This window comes from Pyrus communis, chromosome 17 (assembly GCF_963583255.1).
Source record: "Pyrus communis chromosome 17, drPyrComm1.1, whole genome shotgun sequence".
Classification (NCBI taxonomy): domain Eukaryota; kingdom Viridiplantae; phylum Streptophyta; class Magnoliopsida; order Rosales; family Rosaceae; genus Pyrus; species Pyrus communis.
Window position 1 is genome coordinate 10,680,534 of NC_084819.1, and position 17,978 is coordinate 10,698,511.

General features: G+C 38.6%; 2 protein-coding genes across 4 annotated transcripts; both read left to right on the forward strand.

The window, feature by feature from the left end:
- The first annotated feature begins 573 nt into the window (after positions 1-573).
- LOC137722698 (aquaporin PIP2-1-like) lies at positions 574-7,514 on the forward strand. 3 transcript variants are annotated; one of them, XM_068461762.1, is made up of 5 exons: positions 574-826; positions 5,943-6,002; positions 6,471-6,766; positions 6,856-6,996; positions 7,224-7,514. In XM_068461762.1, the coding sequence occupies exons 1-5, from the start codon at positions 586-588 to the stop codon at positions 7,311-7,313; spliced, it is 828 nt and encodes a 275-aa protein (XP_068317863.1). In that variant the 5' UTR covers positions 574-585; the 3' UTR covers positions 7,314-7,514. The 3 variants fall into 3 exon arrangements, with proteins under 3 accessions (XP_068317863.1, XP_068317864.1, XP_068317862.1); XM_068461763.1 differs by having other exon boundaries at positions 574-814; positions 5,931-6,002; XM_068461761.1 differs by having other exon boundaries at positions 6,856-7,000; positions 7,224-7,508.
- A 2,631-nt stretch (positions 7,515-10,145) lies between these two features.
- On the forward strand, positions 10,146-12,132 carry LOC137722326 (V-type proton ATPase subunit G 1-like). The gene is made up of 4 exons (XM_068461293.1): positions 10,146-10,286; positions 10,693-10,785; positions 11,386-11,486; positions 11,718-12,132. The coding sequence occupies exons 2-4, from the start codon at positions 10,698-10,700 to the stop codon at positions 11,859-11,861; spliced, it is 333 nt and encodes a 110-aa protein (XP_068317394.1). The 5' UTR covers positions 10,146-10,286; positions 10,693-10,697; the 3' UTR covers positions 11,862-12,132.
- The last annotated feature ends 5,846 nt before the right edge of the window (positions 12,133-17,978 follow it).

Consider the following 17,978-nt stretch of genomic DNA (forward strand, 5'->3'; position numbering starts at 1 on the left):
TACTGTCATTCAACGAGCTCTTAAATGTACTGAGACATAGGCTAGATATATACATGAAATAACTTGAAAATCACAAGTATCAAATACATTCTAGTGTTTTTGCTTTTGCAAGAGTTTGAAGTTTGCACGTTGAGTTTACCATTCGTCTCATATTCTTTATTATTATTGCTTCCCACCCTTTCGGGTCATATGCCATAGTGCTTAACCCAACATCGATGTTGTTACATAAACGTTTGCACACAAACTAAAACTTGCAATCTAGATCCACTTCGGAAGTTGATTGTTCCTTATTACCTTACTAAAATTGTGTACAAAGAATTCGAATCAGACAGATAATTGTAGGATGCCCTAAAAAATAAAGAAAAGAAAAGAATATATGTGACCTTGAAGGACGACCAACCAAATATTAAATTCCATAATTCCACTCAACTGTACTTCCAACTCCCATACAAACACCCACCCCCACCCCCCCACACAAAAACCGCAAACTACCTCTTGCAACGTCACCACCTTAAAAAAACTCACTTCATTTCATCTCCCCCCCCTTCTCCTCTCTCTCTCTCTCTCTAGTTTCTCTCTCTAGCCATGGCCAAAGACATTGAGGTTGGAAGTGGGAACCCAGCCAAGGACTACCAGGATCCTCCGCCGGCGCCGCTGATTGACCCAGATGAGCTAAGGGAGTGGTCGTTCTACAGAGCCATCATAGCTGAGTTCATTGCCACCCTCTTGTTCTTGTACATCACTGTGCTCACTGTGATTGGTTACAAGAAGCAGACTGACACTACCCTAAATGGAAACCAATGTGGTGGTGTTGGTATTCATGGTATTGCTTTATTAAGAATATATTGTAATTAAATATTGTATTTGTCTAAACTAGAAAGGCCATTCCGTGTATTGTGCGGGGATCACGACTTTATAGGGTTAGAATCAGGATTTGGCTTTACCACTTGTATTTGTATATATATATGGGCTACATAGCCTCTGATTAACATAGAAAGCATTCAGCCATAATATTCCTTCATATATTTTTCCATATATCAATCCCAGGAACTACCTAGCTCTTTCTTATTTTGGTATCATCACAGGCTCTTCGATCCCCTTCATCAAACCCTAGCAAAATACAAACACCATGACAGATAACCAAACATCCAATCCCAACAAAAACAATTCCAGCAACCCGAGTATGGAATTATCAAATCCATACTATGTTCATCCTTCAGATCACCCTGGCCATGTGCTTGTTTCTGAAAAACTGAATGGGACTAATTATTCTTCCTGGAGCAAGTCTATGCTTCATGCCCTACGAGCCAAAAATAAAATTGGGTTCATTGATGGATCCATCAAACCCCCTTCAGAAGACGAAAAACCAGGTGACTATGCCTTATGGGCACAATGCAACAGCATGATACTATCATGGATTTCAAATTCAGTAGAGTCTCATCTCTCTAAAGGCGTTGTCCATGCCCAATTTGCGTACAAGATTTGGGAGGATTTCAAGCATCAATTCTCACAGCAAAACACACCAACAATTTACCAAATCCATAAACAAATTGCTTCTCTATCCCAAGGCTTCATGACGGTCTCAACGTACTTTACAGAACTCAAGCATCTCTGGACTCAACTCGATGCATATGAAGACCTCATCATCTGCAACCTGATGGAGAAGCATCATGAGCAGCGAGAAAAATACCGACTTATGCAATTTCTTATGAGCCTCAACGATGTTCATGACACTGTTCGCACCACCATTCTCATGATGACACCATTGCCCAATATTCATCAAGCTTATTCATTCGTCAGCAATCATGAACAACAACGCCAGTTGTCTTCGGAACAACACAACCAATTGCCATCCGACAATTTTTCTCTTGCTGCCGTGGCACAAACTCGCTCTGATCAGCGCTGTAATCATTGCAACCGCGAGGGACACACCATCGACAATTGCCGCACTCTAAAATACCATTGCAGTTTTTGTGACAAAAGAGGACATACAGAGGACAGGTGCAAAATTAAGAATGGAACATGGGTGCCCAATCCCAATGGAGGCCATGGCAACAAAACTGGTCGAAAACAACGACCTCAATGAGGCTCTTTTTCCCGTCCTGCTGTCCATGCAGCAGAAACAACTTCAAGCCCTCAAAGGCCATCCATGCCGCAGCCAACACATCCTCCTGCATCTTCCAATCCGTTGAGTGCACTCTCTGCGGATCAAATTCAACAGTTAACTCATGCGCTCTCTTTGCTTTCTTCTGGTAATGGGAACACTTATGCAAACGCCGCAGGTCCGAATTCTTTTTCTATTACTTCCATTAATTCTGTGTTTACTAAGCCATGGATCTTGGATAGCGGAGCTACTGATCATATTGTTTCTGATTCCACTTTATTTTCTAACACTAAACCTCCATCTTTACCCGTTGTTAATTTGCCCACTGGTTCTTCAATCCCAATCACTTGCACTGGTACAATACCATTTAATTCTGATATCACTTTAACCGATGTCTTGTGTGTTCCGTCTTTTAATCTCAATCTCATGTCCGCTAGCAAAGTCACTGACTCTCTCAATTGTTGTGCCATTTTGTTTCCCACCTTTTGTGTTTTGCAGGACTTGGCTTCAGGGAAGATGATTGGTTCGGGTAAGATGCGTGGTGGTCTTTACTACATGTCACCTATCCATCGGACACCTACCTCTCATCACGTCTCTCATCCTTCCAATTTATGGCACCAACGACTCGGACATCCATCCCCTTCTCATCTTAAATTAGCTTCTTCTTTATTACTTTCTAATGTTATTTCCCTTGACAATAATTGTAGTGTTTGTCCTTTAGCCAAACAGACCAGACTTCCATTTCCTTTAAGTTCAACATCAACTCATACCCCGTTTGTTTTATTACATTGTGACATATGGGGTCCTTACAAAATTCCCACTCACTCTGGGGCTCGTTTCTTCCTTACAATTGTGGATGATTTTAGCCGATGTACTTGGGTTTTTTTAATGTCTAAAAAATCTGAGACACAAAATCTCTTAAAGTCTTTTATCACTTTTGCTCACACTCAATTCCATGCTACAGTTCAAACCATTAGAGTAGACAATGGGTCTGAATTCCTCTCCATGAGAGATTATTTTCAATCTAACGGCATTGAACTTCAACGCACTTGTGTTTACACTCCCCAACAGAATGGGGTCGTTGAACGCAAACATCGCCATATTCTTACAGTGGCCCGTGCTTTACGCTTTCAATCCAACATACCCCTCATCTTTTGGGGCGATTGTGTACTCACTGCCGTCTATCTCATCAACCGTTTACCTTCACCCCTCCTCTCCAATAAATCACCCTTTGAACTATTGTACAACCGTCCTCCATCCCTTGAACATCTCAGAGTTTTTGGATGTCTCAGTTATGCTACTGTTGTCCATCCTACCCATAAATTTGAACCTAGAGCTCACCGCTGTGTTTTCGTTGGCTATCCCACCTGCCACAAAGGATATAAACTTTACAACTTGGAAACTAACCAATTTTTTATCAGTCGCGATGTCAAATTTCATGAAACTTCATTTCCATTTTCTAATATTTCCTCTCCTGATTCTCATATTCCTACCACTAACCCCCTAAATACGGACCCCACTTCTCTTTTCCCCATTTCTCATTTAACCCCACCTCTTCATGAATCTGACACCATCACCGATCACACCCCCTTAACTCCACATGGTGCTGACCCCACCCTTGTCCCTCCACCGGCCGACACTCCTACTCCACATATCCCAAATCTTTCTCCTCTCCCAGACATCATTCCCCAACCCGTGACTACATCTCCTCCATTACTACATGTCCCCACCCCTCCTGAACCCCCCGCACATTCTCCTAACCCTCTCACTAGATCTCATACCGACCCTACACTTCCCATCTCTTCCCCACCTCATTTTCCTTCTCTTCGGCAGTCCACTCGTCCCACACAGCCACCAGCATGGACTAAAGATTACCACATGTCCAACAGGTCAATCACTCTTCTCTGGCACCACGTTCTGCGAAAGGTACCTGTTATCCCATCTCTGATTTTCTTTCCAACTCTCGTTTCTCCTCTGCCCATTGTTCTTTTTTAGCTAACATTACAGGTTCATCTGAGCCCACCACCTATGCTGAAGCTATCCTTGATCCAAACTGGCAACAAGCTATGCAAACAGAATTAGATGCTTTACATCATAATCACACTTGGGACTTGGTTCCTCTTCCTGCTGGTCATAAACCTATCGGCTCAAAATGGGTTTTCAAAAAGAAATACAAGTCTGACGGTTCTCTTGATCGTTACAAGGCTCGTGTTGTTGCAAAAGGATACACACAGGTTGAGGGAGTTGATTACCAGGAAACATTTTCACCCACTGCCAAACTCACGACTCTGCGTTGTCTCCTTACCGTTGCTGCTGCCCGCACTTGGTTCCTTCACCAGTTAGACGTTCAAAATGCTTTTCTTCATGGCACTCTCCATGAAGAGGTCTACATGGATCCCCCTCCGGGTCTTCGCTGACAGGGGGAGACGCTTGTATGTCGGCTCAACAAGTCTCTTTACGGACTCAAAAAGGCATCCAGAACTTGGTTCACTACCTTCTCGGATGCTATTCAGAACGCCGGATATCGTCAATCGAAAGCAGATTATTCTTTGTTCACCAAGGACCGAGGTACTTCAATCACTGTCATTCTTATTTATGTGGATGATATACTTATCACAGGAAATAATATCCAAGAGATGGAACAACTCAAAGCATTTCTTCTCAAACGCTTCCGCATCAAAGACCTTGGTGATCTAAAGTATTTTCTGGGTATTGAGTTTGCGCGCTCAGAAAAGGGAATTTTTATGTCACAAAGAAAATATGCACTTGATATTTTACAAGACTCAGGGTTACTCGGTGCACGACCAGATTCTTTTCCGATGGAACAAAACTTGGCACTCACATCCACAGATGGAGCATTGTTGAATGACCCAACTAAATACAGAAGGTTAGTTGGGAGATTGATATATCTCACTGTTACTAGACCAGACATCGTTTATCCTGTTCGTACTTTGAGCCAATTTATGCACGAGCCACGGAAACCGCATTGGGATGCAGCTATGCGAATCCTTAAATATATCAAAGGGACTCCTGGTCAAGGTTTACTATTTTCTGCCAACAATAATCTAGACTTGAAAGCCTTTTGTGATTCTAACTGGGGACGGTGTCGTACTACGAGAAGATCAGTTACAGGATATTGCGTTTTTCTTGGCAATTCACTCATTTCGTGGAAGTCCAAGAAGCAAGATAATGTGTCCAGATCATCAGCTGAGGCAAAATACCGTGCTATGGCAAACACTTGCCTGGAAATAACTTGGCTGCGTTACATATTACAAGATTTACGAGTTCCCCAGAAAACTCCTGCTTCATTGTTTTGTGATAATCAGGCAGCCTTGTACATCGCAGCAAATCCTGTTTTTCACGAACGTACCAAGCATATTGAGATAGATTGTCATATAGTTCGAGAGAAATTACAAGCTGGTATAGTTCGTCCTACGTATGTGCCTACGCTTTTTCAGTTAGCTGATATATTCACGAAGGCTTTAGGGAAGGATCAATTTGTGAAGCTGCGAGACAAGTTAGGCGTTCATAATCTTCACTCTCCAACTTGAGGGGGAGTATTAAGAATATATTGTAATTAAATATTGTATTTGTCTAAACTAGAAAGGCCATTCCGTGTATTGTGCGGGGATCACGGCTTTATAGAAAGGCCATTCCGTGTATTGTGCGGGGATCACGGCTTTATAGGGTTAGAATCAGGATTTGGCTTTACCACTTGTATTTGTATATATATATGGGCTACATAGCCTCTGATTAACATAGAAAGCATTCAGCCATAATATTCCTTCATATATTTTTCCATATATCAATCCCAGGAACTACCTAGCTCTTTCTTATTTTGCTTGGGCCCTTGGTGGCATGATCTTTGTCCTTGTTTATTGCACTGCTGGCATCTCTGGTGGGTTTTATCTCGATCTTAAACAAATATCCTCTTTTTCTCTAACCCATTAATTATTTTCAAGAATTAAGTTAAACCTATTTAGTGAGTCATTTTTTGGTCTAACTAAAACATCACGCGCTGATGCAGTGTTGTCCACCTAAAGTTGTCCACATAATGTTATCATTAGATGGATTAGTCATACCACGTCACTTACACACAAAAAAATTAATTTGAATCTCTAACATCATTGACATCCTAACGTGGTGTGCCTAGTCCACTCAAATTGTAAGTTCATGTAATTAGTCTAAGTAGTGAGAAATGATAGAATAATGAAATATAATTAAGGGTTGAATGAATAAGTAGCACCTGTCACACACTAAGTTATAATCTAAATGAATTAGTAACATCAGCTCGGTTACTCACTAAAACATATTCGAGTTAGCATCCAACTTATGGTTTACTAATATGTGCATTTTTTGAATGCAGGGGGGCATATAAACCCTGCAGTCACATTTGGGCTGTTTGTGACAAGGAAGGTGTCACTGATGAGAGCCATATTGTATATGGTGGCTCAGTTGTTGGGAGCCATATGTGGTGTTGGGCTTGTTAAAGCTTTCCAAAGTGCTTACTATACCAAGTATGGTGGTGGAGCCAATAAGCTTGCCGATGGCTACAGCACAGGCACTGGGTTGGGTGCTGAGATTGTTGGCACCTTTGTTCTTGTCTACACTGTCTTGTCTACCACTGATCCGAAGCTAAAAGCAAGAAATTCCTATGTCCCAGTAAGTATAAATTAATTTTGCAATTAGTTTCCAGAAAATTGATTTTAATTACTGAACTCTAATGATTTGTTTATGTTGATTAATTAAAGGTATTGGCACCATTGCCAATTGGGTTTGCTGTGTTTGTTGTGCACCTTGCCACAATCCCAATCACTGGCACTGGTATCAACCCAGCTAGAAGTTTTGGAGCTGCAGTGATCTACAACAATGATAAGGTTTGGAATGACCAAGTATGCACTTTGACCTTGCTCTCTTAGTTACTAACTTGTAGTTGAGAACAAACACAAAATGAGACACTAAACAAATAATCAACCGATATATATAACGCAATGTAATACCCTTTATTGTCGCCTACATTTTTTTATTTAATTTTATTTTGATCAAAAAGTTTATAATCAATTATATGTCTTCCTATTTTTCGACTTATTTTACTTATGTTTGTTGTTTAATTATTCAGTGGATCTTCTGGGTTGGACCATTCATTGGAGCCGCCATTGCCGCCTTGCATTACCAATACATCTTGAGAGCAGGAGCTGTAAAACTCTGAGTTCTCTCATGAGCTCCTCCAACAGATGAATTCTAAGAGACTTATTGTGTTTTCTCAATGGTCTGAGAAATTTTAGATTATTCTAGAAGCATGGAATTTGTATATTACTACTATTTGTATTGGTGTTGAGGATGTCAATTGTGTTAGCTTCCTCTGTCTGCGTGCGCAATGTTGCATTTTGCTATGTTGGTTATTGTGTCATCAACATGTTTAATTAGTGATAAATTTAAAAAATATGGATTGGGTCACCAAATTGGCATTTTAATAGCTAAACTCCAATAGTACAAAACGTAGCATCAAATCAAGCAACAAAAACAATGAGCCCAAAAAGATAAAATGAAAACAAAGAAAAGGTGCCCAAACAACCACAAAACTTGCATCACTAAACCAAGTACGATTTTTTACGCAAGTCCACAAACTCAAAATAATCAACGTCTTAAAATAAACTAATCGGCCCAAATAAGCACTACCGCTAATACCTGAAGCACCGTCGTCAAGCCACCGCATCGTGCCGAGAAGAGACTGTTGGAATTAATGCTATTTCCTTGTGTTGTACTGCTTTCATATGTAGCTTTCTGGGTATGTAAATAATTTGTGCCTTTCCTCAGATATCGTTTTCAAGTTCACTTTCCTGGAAATTTCTTTCACTGGTTAATGCCATGGTTAATGTCATGCCCTAATCAGATTTAAATCTGCATTAACTGCTCAAATTAAGCATTAAAGTTTGGACAAGAATATTTCAATGCAACCCTTTCACCATTACACACATAATAAAGGTTGTCACATTCACTTCCTCTCCACTTTTAAGTGGAGGTCTTAAATTCGACACTCGTTCGATATCAAATTATTACGACATACAATTACGTACTTAGTCTAATCCCCCACCAATTAATGTAAATATATTGTTGTATTATAAAAAATTGTCACATTCACTTAATTACTATATACCAAAGAATCACAATCACACACAAATTAAAAAAAAAAAATTAAATAAATAAATAAATTTCCCACCAATTAATACATTTATCAATGGCAACTAAAATCTCTTCTTTGATCACCTCTCTCTCTCTATATATGTATTATAAACCCTTGTCCAAAATCTTCACAGTCCAGCAGCAGACTTTCAACATTCTCTAAAACCTTAATCTCCAAAACCATGGCAATATCTGAGTTCTCCAAAATATGCATGATCTGCATGGTCACATTGCTCTCTGTGGCAATGGCTTCACAACAATCCCCACAACCCTCATTCACGATTGACACCATCCGTGCAGATGATGAGCTGATTTCCCTGGCTGCTGCTTCGTCTCCATCACAATCTCCTTATGCCGAAAATCTGGCTCCCGAAACTGGAGGCTATTTGGCCCCTTCAACAGATTCAGATCAATACAATACTCCACCGCAACCATTACAACCTTACATTGAGACATTTGCCCCTGAAGCTCAAGAGCTTCTCTCTCCAGACTACTCTCCTTTCCCTGCTCCTACTTACTTCCAAGATTACCCTTCTCCTCCTCCTTACATTGAAGCTCAGGCTCCTGAAAGTTACTATGATTTTTACAGTCCCATTCAAGGTCCAAGTCCAGCACCATCTTCCGAACGGGGATCTTCTCAATTTTCGGATACTGATGATTTCACTTCTCCTCCAAACTTGGCTCCTCAGCCCAATGTGTTGCCTTCCAACTACAGAGCCGAGGATGAGATTGGTGAGCTTGGTGAGCTAGAATCTGATGAAGCTTATAACTCTGACCAGAATAAGAATAGGGCAACAATGGTGGGTTTTGTGCTTGGGTCTGTTTGCTTGGTTGGATTGGCAGGTTTTGTGTACAACAAGAAGAAGTATAGCAAGTCAAAAGCAGATTATGAGTATGAATTGGCTAAGAGAGAGGATCTCTAGAGTCTAAACCTCTCGCCTTGGTTGGCTTCACCTACATACACTTCCCACATAGAGAAATATCCATAAATTCTCTCTACTAAACGTCTGTTCTACAGCCGAATTCATAGTTGATCATCAAGTTTTGTAATTGAACATTTCTACTTCAAGTACGTTTACTACTTTGCTTAGAAGCTCCTCAGATGTTGAGTGACTAGCGACTTGCATGTACTACGTACTATTATTCTATTATTGTAACGAACTATATATAATGAAACCTAATTACTAAGATGGTTCCTAATTTTTTCATTACAGTTAATGTGGTAACTAATGAGTACATATTAAATTTTCTTTTGTTAATATAGATTTATAACTTTAATGGTAAAGCATTTACCCCAACTTATGGAAAAAAACAAATTGAATGACACAAGAGGTCTTATAGACCTGCTCTTTGAAAAAGTCTTATTCAGAGAATAATTCGAACCTCACCCTAAATCAATCAAAATTTCACACATGATTATCACATAGTAATGCGATATAATGATACCAATTTCATCTTAAGCATATAAATGTTACCAAATTAAGTTTAGTGATTAAGTTTTCATACAAAGCAATCAAATTATTGAATCAATCTGAAGGTTTCACATTAATTTTACCTTCATATTTTCGATAAGAGTTTAACTCTTGCTCTTTTTAAGGAAAAAAAATACAATGAAAAAAAAAAAAGCAAATGATATGACCAATAATCCAGAACAAGAGTAGCAAGAAAAGACCTCACAACTTAAAAAACTTGGAGTCACAAATGGCTTGGCTTCTTTCAATTAAAAAAAAAAAAAGGGTTCATGTTGTGTACGACCCAATAAAATTGGAAAATTTTATTTTGGACCAAAAAAAAAAGACTAGGAGATTAGATGTATACACGTGTACAGTGCAGATAAGGCCAGAAGCCCAATTCTAATGTGATTAGAAAACGTCATCGTTTGGAGGCGGAACTTGGTCTGTTACGGTCATCTCCGTTTATTCTTATCGCATCTGTGCCCCCCGCTTTCCTCTGAATCTTTCTCTTCAACTTCTCAAATCGACGTTCTCTCTCTCAAAAGGTACTGAATTTGCGTTACTCTGTCTTTATTTTGCTTTATGTGAAATTAGTTTGATCCGTTTATGTGTTATTTACTTCAATTTATTGAATTCTTATGACAAATCTGAAAAATTGTGGAGCTTTGAGCTCTGATCTGTTTGAAGTTGCTGTGAATTGAATCACTCATTCAGTACACCGGTCTAGTTTTTGGATCTCTGTATACGAATAGGGATCGATTAATTATTATGTATAAATGTATGAATAGGGTAATCAGAGGGTCACAGATTAAATTTTGATGTGCCATTCATGGCTGAAATTTATGCAGATTTTCGCGAAGATTTGATTTTTATTTGATTTTATTATGTTGTGTTTGATTTTTTGTTAATTGGGTTTTGTTCAGTGTGTTAATCAACTGTAGTATTTTCCAGAAATTATGGCATCCAGTAGGGGTCATGGTGGAATTCAGCAGTTGCTGGCTGCAGAGCAAGAAGCTCAGCATATCGTCAATGCTGCCCGAAGTGGTAATTTTTCGTATAGTTTTACTTGGTCATCGGTCCATTGTGTATATCGATCGGTTAGCTGTTTGTTTCTACCACTGATTCAAGTACTTGATGTGCGAATCTCTGAATTTTCATTTTGCAAACGGAATTGTTTGCAGTGTTCGTTAATTGGACTCTTGCCCAATTGTGTGAAAAGTTGGGTTCTTGATTTTAATTGGAAAGCAATTTATCTTTTTTCTAGTCTAACATATTGTGTTGTCAAGATATGCATTGAGATCGTTATTTTGGTATGAAAAGTTGGGTTTTTTTTTTTTTTTTTTCTGAATTTTATAGGTAAAGTAAATAAAATACCCGACAACTGTAAATTTTATAGAAGGCACTCCAATAGCTCAATTGGAGAAAAACAAAACCCTCGCCTATCCACTTGATGCTTAGTTGTGAAATCACCTAACCAGTTGGTGTTACAAAGTGGGGTTTTCTATAAAGTATTGAGTTTGAAGTGTTTTCCTTTGAAGCCTGATGCTTCAAGGGCTTAAATTTGAAAATCCCTAAATGTTACACGAAAAACGAGTTTTTTGAGTAGTTTTCTAATTGCTTTGCTGTCTGGCCTTCTGCTGTTAGCTAAAAATGCTAGACTGAAGCAAGCCAAAGATGAGGCCGAGAGGGAGATTGCTGAATACCGTGCCCATGTGGAGGCTGAGTTCCAGAAGAAAGTTCAAGCGGTATGTATATGTTGGTAAAGCAATACGTTGATTATTCATTACGTCTGGCAATGTGCTTGCCAATGTCAGTTTCTTGTGTTTCGTGCAATTTGAGAAAATTAACATACCAACCACGAATATACGATGAGTGTCTTTCCCCCCGTAGTTTTTGTTATCCTGAAGCTACCCTACATTTGTTACATAGATGCTAATTATGTCTTCCCCCCATGCTTTCATATGGCGACTAAGCAGAGCAGTGGAGATTCAGGGGCCAATGTGAAGCGTCTTGAATATGAAACTGCAGAAAAGATCAATCACCTCTCGACAGAGGGCTCAAGGATTTCGAATGATGTTGTGCAAATGCTTCTGAAGCAGGTGACGACAGTGAGAAACTAATGCTATTGGTGATAAATTATAATTTCAAACTCTTTGCAAGCATTGTACTGTTGCTGCCTGATTCATCCTATTCCTTAGACTTGCGGTGCTGTGGTTGGTATCCTCGTATCGGTTGTGAAGTAAATTACGGGGCACTTTGCTCAGAAAATAAGCTGAATATATATCATTGTTGGTACTGGTCGTATCCTTTTTTAATCATTGGAATGAGGTTTTATTTGGCACAATCCGTGTAACACTTACTATTATTTTCGAGTGGAGTGCAATTTTAACAGTTATGAAGGTTGGCTGCAGGTCTTCTTTAACAATTGTTCGTAACTTTGATTAGTAACTTGTACAACTGCATTATTCCTGGGCGTAAATATTCTCGTTTAAATTCTCTTGTTGCTAAAACCTCTGATCCAACCCCTTGTATTTTTGTGATTCTCGAGGCATGTGCCGCTGTCTCATGCCGGGTTTCGGGGCGTGACGCTGGGATTTAAAATTGTTCTAAAATTTTGTTTACCGCAATTCAAGGCCTTCATGTGGTTAGCTCATCTCATTTTGTAAAGAGAAATGACTAATGCAGGACTAGATGGTTTGAATTGTACCGGGCTGATGGAGCCGGTGAATGGGAACTGTAAGGTTGCAAGGTTCCTGGGTAATCATGTTCGTGGCAGGCTGGCCTGAGAATTTGGTGGCCTTAGGTGATTCGACTTGGGGTCTTATAGTGCACTAATGCTTTAGATTTTATAGATTATTATGTAGACAAAAATTTACCAAATACATGAAAAAATATATTTTTACATCAAATGCCTATAAAAATTAGGGAGCTTTAATGAAAAAGGCTTGGTTCAACAAATATTTAACCAAAAACTATCCCAAAATATTATTTAACCAAAATGGCTCAAAGTTTAATAAAAAATCATCCAAAACTATTGTCAACGGGTCAAATTTATAGACCCAACCCACTACAAATCTACACTTTCGTAAATATCCTTAAATGATTTGATATTATCTTGACTCTTCACCAACCTTAACTGGCACGAAACTACCATAATAACTCTCTGTCTTCCTATCAAATTGAATTCTTCCATTTCAAAAACAACCAAATCAAAGTTCAAATTAAAGTTGAAAAAGGAAGCATTCATCGAAACAAAGCCGCCGAAACAAGTTCAAAGAAATTTAGTGGCAGAAACCAATGAATAAAAAAATTAAAAAAAATAAAAAAATAAAAAATAAAAAAAAAAACTGTTTCTGGATAACCCAAAACATAACACTGTTTCTGGACAAAAAAAATCAGATACAATGTTTGTTTTGTCTGTGCACAAACAAACACTGTATCTGGAAGGAAAAGAACCAAAATCCAGAAACAGTGACTTAAATTCCATAAACAGTGATTTAGTTCTAGAAACATATTCCAGAAACAGTATTATGTTTTAACCTTTGACTGTTTATTTTCTTTCATGCATCAGTTGATTATATTTAAGAAATAGGGTGTTTATTTTGCTTTGAATCCAAATACAGTGAATTTCACTATTTCTTTTCTAACTTACATTTAAGAAATAGTGTGGCTATTTCATTTGGATCCAGAAATAGTGACTTAGATTCTAGAAACAGTAACTTAAATTCCAGAAACAGTGTTACTTAAAATCCAGAAACAATTTATTTTTACAGTCCAAAAACAGTGACCCGTCGTTATTATTGAACAGCATGCAAATCTCAAATTTATTTTCTGGAGAAACAAACGATAAACTCTACTAACGATGAAAATTTGAAAAACAGTACCTCGAATACACTATGAATAATAACGACGATCACATTTCAACGAAATAATACAAAATATAAATTAAATAGCATGAGGATCTACATTTTTGTTTCAAAGAAAAAGAAGAAGGTCTGTAAAACAACGATGAACTCCATTAACGACGAAAATCTGGAACTCAACCTAAAAAAGTTAGGGGTAAAATCGACAAATCATAATTTATTATAGTTGGGCCGTTTTTATTTGGACTACTTTAATATGGGACTTGTACTAATCATTAAACAAAACTTATAACATGATTTTTTATTAAAACTAAAACGGTTCAAGTCCTTTTCATTAGTTTTTCTTAAAAATTAATATAAAAATATATATATAAACATTATTTAAATATGGATGAACTGCCGATTTAGTCTCTAAATTATTACTCGAGTGAAAATTAGGTTCTTAAATTATTTTTTTGGAAAAATAAGTTCCTAAACTCAAGGTACATGACTTGCACATGACATATGTAATAGGGTAAAATCATCATTTTCTATGCCCATACTCTGGTGGTGTAGGTCTTTAAGGTAACCAGAACTCTTTTGGAGAGAAGAGAGACAACGCCGTTCATTCCTCTAGGTGCGTTGCACTTTAAGACGATTTGGGAAGATTGAAAGAATCGGTTCAAACTTTTGCTCAAAAAAATCTCAAACATAGACAAATCTTTTACTGCCTATGCTTTTACTTGGGGGAAATTGTACATTGGAAGGACAATATTAGTAGAGATTGTATAACCATGTGGACCTTATGGGAGCTGGCAGAGTATCTTGGGTACAATAAAGAGACCACAAAGTTCTTTTATAAGAAAAGGAAGAAAGGATGGGTTCTTATTACTTGTGATGCAGATTACCTTCAATGTGCAAAATGTGTAACCAAAAGAAGCATAGACAAGCATCTATGCAAAATGCTATAACTGAGATCAATGTAGAATATGCTATTCTGATTGAGGGTTCACATGTTGCTCAAGAAGTTGCTTCTGTAGACCTTGAAGGAGAGTATGTTGCAGATGATTGAGTGTGATGAAGAGGATAATAGAGAAGAATATGTAGTTAATGGTGGCGTCTTGGTGGATGTTGCGATAGGAGTTGATGATGTTGGTGATGAAGCAGAAGAACCTAATGAAGAAGATGAGGATTTCAGGGACAGTTACTATGAGCAAAGTGAGGATGAAGATGACAATAAGTTTCAAAGATTTAATGTACCAGAAGATACCGAAGAGCAGTTCCTGACTTGCTTTGCTTGCCTAAACTTGTTTTGTTATGTTATTGGCATGATGTAGAATTGGTGCCTTAGACTTTATTTTTGGATTGAAAATAGAGAAAACATGGTATGGAATTATTTTAATGAAATTTGTTGTTGAAGAGTTGAAATTATTTTCAGGAAATTTGCTTTGCGAGGGCCAAATCGAAAGCCCTTAATGTTTATATAAGATTCCCAGCTAAAAACAGTTGCAAATTAGGCTTTATAAATTTCAAAATTTGGGAAAATTTGAGCACGAAAAGTGAGCAGATGGATGCTTCTCCTAGTTGTGTTTTATGAGCGATGAAATGATGATTTTACCTTTCAAATTGTGTCATGTGCAAGTCACATGACCTAAATTAACCGAAAACTAAATGGAAAAACTTGAAATCTAATGGCAATGATGAAATTGGCTGTTTGTAATGAGTTTAGGGACTTATTTTGCTGAAAAAATAATTCAGAAACCTAATTTTCATTTGAGTAATAATTTAAAGACTAAATCGGCGGTTCACTATTTAAATATTACATTTGAATGGCCAAAATAAAAATATAAAATTCTTAATAGATTATGTTTCCTAATTTCATTTGAATATCTTTGTTGCGAGTCTTCTAGGCTTTGGCGTGGCCTTTTTAGTTTAATACGAAATTAATTAAAAACAAAACACCATCTTCAAGTTTCAAACCGGGACAACAAGCAACGACTACGCCTTTACCACTACACCTGTATGCTTTCTGTGTCATCTATCTTACTTCATGGTATTTATAAGACAAATAAATAAAATAAAAAATTTTGGGGCCCCTGGTTCGTGGGATTTTGAAATCCATGGTGATCAAGGTTATCGAGCTGCAATCGCCAACGGGGAAGCCATTGGTTGCATGGTTCCTGGGAATCGACGTTCATGGGCACTGGCGGAGCCACATTAAGGGCTATCCTAGGCTGTAGCTTATGTAGCTTTTGGTAGAAAATAAAATTTTATGTATAATTTTTATTGATTTTCGAATGTAGCCCATCATATATTTAGTCACTGATTTAAATTTTCTCGGTTTAATTATATAATACAGTTTACAAACTATCGCTTCTTGTACATATACAAGTTTGAATTTGTTTAAATAACGAAAGTTCTTAGCTCACTTTGTAAAAAATTTCTTAAGCTAGCTAGTACTGTAAAAAATATAGTATCAAGTTTCTTTGTTGATAATGATTTAAATGTTTAAGCTAGCCCACCTGGTGAAAAATTTCTAGCTCCACCATTGTTCATGGGGTCTGCATTACTCATGTATCAACTTGGCTTCATCCATAACCAAGTGTAAGTGTTTTGGCGGAGGCACTGTAGAAAGGCTGACCACTACCTTGGCAACGCCTTATTAGACACTAGATAATACTGTTTAATACTAACTCGGTGTTTGGTGCCATTTCGTATTAAATTAGCACCAAATTATTTATGCAACCACGCCTATTTTATACAACTCACACTAGATTACTTATACACTCCAAATCCTCGGTATTATTAGTCGGGTCGCTAGAAACAAAATCACTCTGGCTCTTTCTGCATCCCTCTCTCGCGGATTACTCCAGCGCCTAACCAAGCCGTCCTCTCAATCAGTATTCCTTCTACAATCTCTGTTGATAAGGTTGTTAGTAGTCATAAGCCGTCCTACCTACAAAGTACAAGCCGTCCTATAAGCCGTCCTACCTACAAAGTATAAGCCGTCATATAAGCCGTCCTACCCACAAAGTATAAGCCGTCCTATAAGCCGTCCTACCTACAAAGTATAAGCCGTCCTACCTACACACTTGTATCCCTTAATTTAGGGTGATTTGATCTTGATACTTGAAGTCATGTATATAAATCCTTGTAACCTTGTAGAGAAAGATAATGAGAATCCAAAAGTTTACATGGTATCAGAGCCTCTGATCCTCCTTTTTTTTTTTCATGGCTTCCGCAACTTCATCTTCCACCTTTTCAATCCCCAATATCTCTACCCTCGTTTCCGTTAAGCTTTCTGAAACCAACTATCTTCCTTGGGAAAGTCAGGTTAAGCCTTTTCTGATTGGCCAAAATCTTTGGCGTTTTGTTGATGGAACTCACCCCTGTCCTCCTCTCTTTATCACCACCCCTGCGCCTGCTGCCTCCCCCACTGCTTCTGTTGATTTTGATGTTACTTCTACGGTGGTTCCTCCTGTGGTCACTACGACTCCTAATCTCGATTACCTTGTGTGGTACCAGACTGATCAGACACTTGTGAGCCTGCTACGTGCTACACTTACTGAGCCCGTTCTTTCTTTGACTGTTGGGTTGTCCACTTCTCGTGAGATATGGGAGCATCTTCGTCAGAATGTTTCTCAACAATCCCTTGCCAATTCTACCCATAATCGGTTTCAGTTGCTTTCTCTTCAGAAAGGGAACCAAACAATTGCAGAATACTTGGGTCTGGCCAAGCATTTGGCAGATCAATTGGCCTCCATTGGTCAACCTGTTCAGAATGATGATTTGGTTACGTATGTGCTTAACGGCTTGGGGCCTGAATATGAAATGCTTGTCTTGGCCCTGACCAATTTTCCACCTCTGCCATCCTTTAATGATCTGCGTACCCGTCTCCTAGTCTTTGAGTCCAAGCACGCCATGAAACAGGTTGCTGCATCATCACATTCTGCTTTCTATTCTGCCCGTCATACGGTTGGTGGTTCGTCTAATGGACGCGGTGGTCACTCTTCTTCTCGCCCCAATGGTGCTTCTGGTGGCAATCGGTTTCCCCGTACCCCTAGTGGTGGCCGATCGAATCAACATGGAGGTGTTGGGCGATATGGTCAACGTGGTGCTGTACAACAACGCCTTGGTATTCTTGGACCTGCTCATGTCAATCGTGGTCCTCAGTGTTGGGCCTGCAACCAATTTGGCCACATTGCTGCATTGTGTCCTCAAGCTACTCGTTCAAATGATGATATCTCTCGTGCCTTTGCTGGTATGCATCTTGCTTCTCCCTCTGATCCAACATGGTATCCCGATACTGGGGCTACTCATCATATGACGAGTGATGCTCGAACAATGACTTCGGCTACTGGGTATGGTTCTCATGACAAGGTGGTTGTTGGTAGT

What these genes read in the sequence shown, in the direction of transcription:
- LOC137722698 (XM_068461761.1), top strand. Translation starts at nt 586, where the DNA reads ATGGCCAAAGACATTGAGGTTGGAAGTGGGAACCCAGCCAAGGACTAC. An exon ending in CAAGAAATTCCTATGTCCCA is followed by an intron (nt 6,767 to 6,855) that starts GTAAGTATAAAT and finishes GATTAATTAAAG; the next exon opens with GTATTGGCACCATTGCCAAT. An exon ending in GGTTTGGAATGACCAAGTAT is followed by an intron (nt 7,001 to 7,223) that starts GCACTTTGACCT and finishes TTAATTATTCAG; the next exon opens with TGGATCTTCTGGGTTGGACC.
- LOC137722326 (XM_068461293.1), top strand. Translation starts at nt 10,698, where the DNA reads ATGGCATCCAGTAGGGGTCATGGTGGAATTCAGCAGTTGCTGGCTGCA. An exon ending in CGTCAATGCTGCCCGAAGTG is followed by an intron (nt 10,786 to 11,385) that starts GTAATTTTTCGT and finishes TTCTGCTGTTAG; the next exon opens with CTAAAAATGCTAGACTGAAG. An exon ending in TCCAGAAGAAAGTTCAAGCG is followed by an intron (nt 11,487 to 11,717) that starts GTATGTATATGT and finishes GCGACTAAGCAG; the next exon opens with AGCAGTGGAGATTCAGGGGC.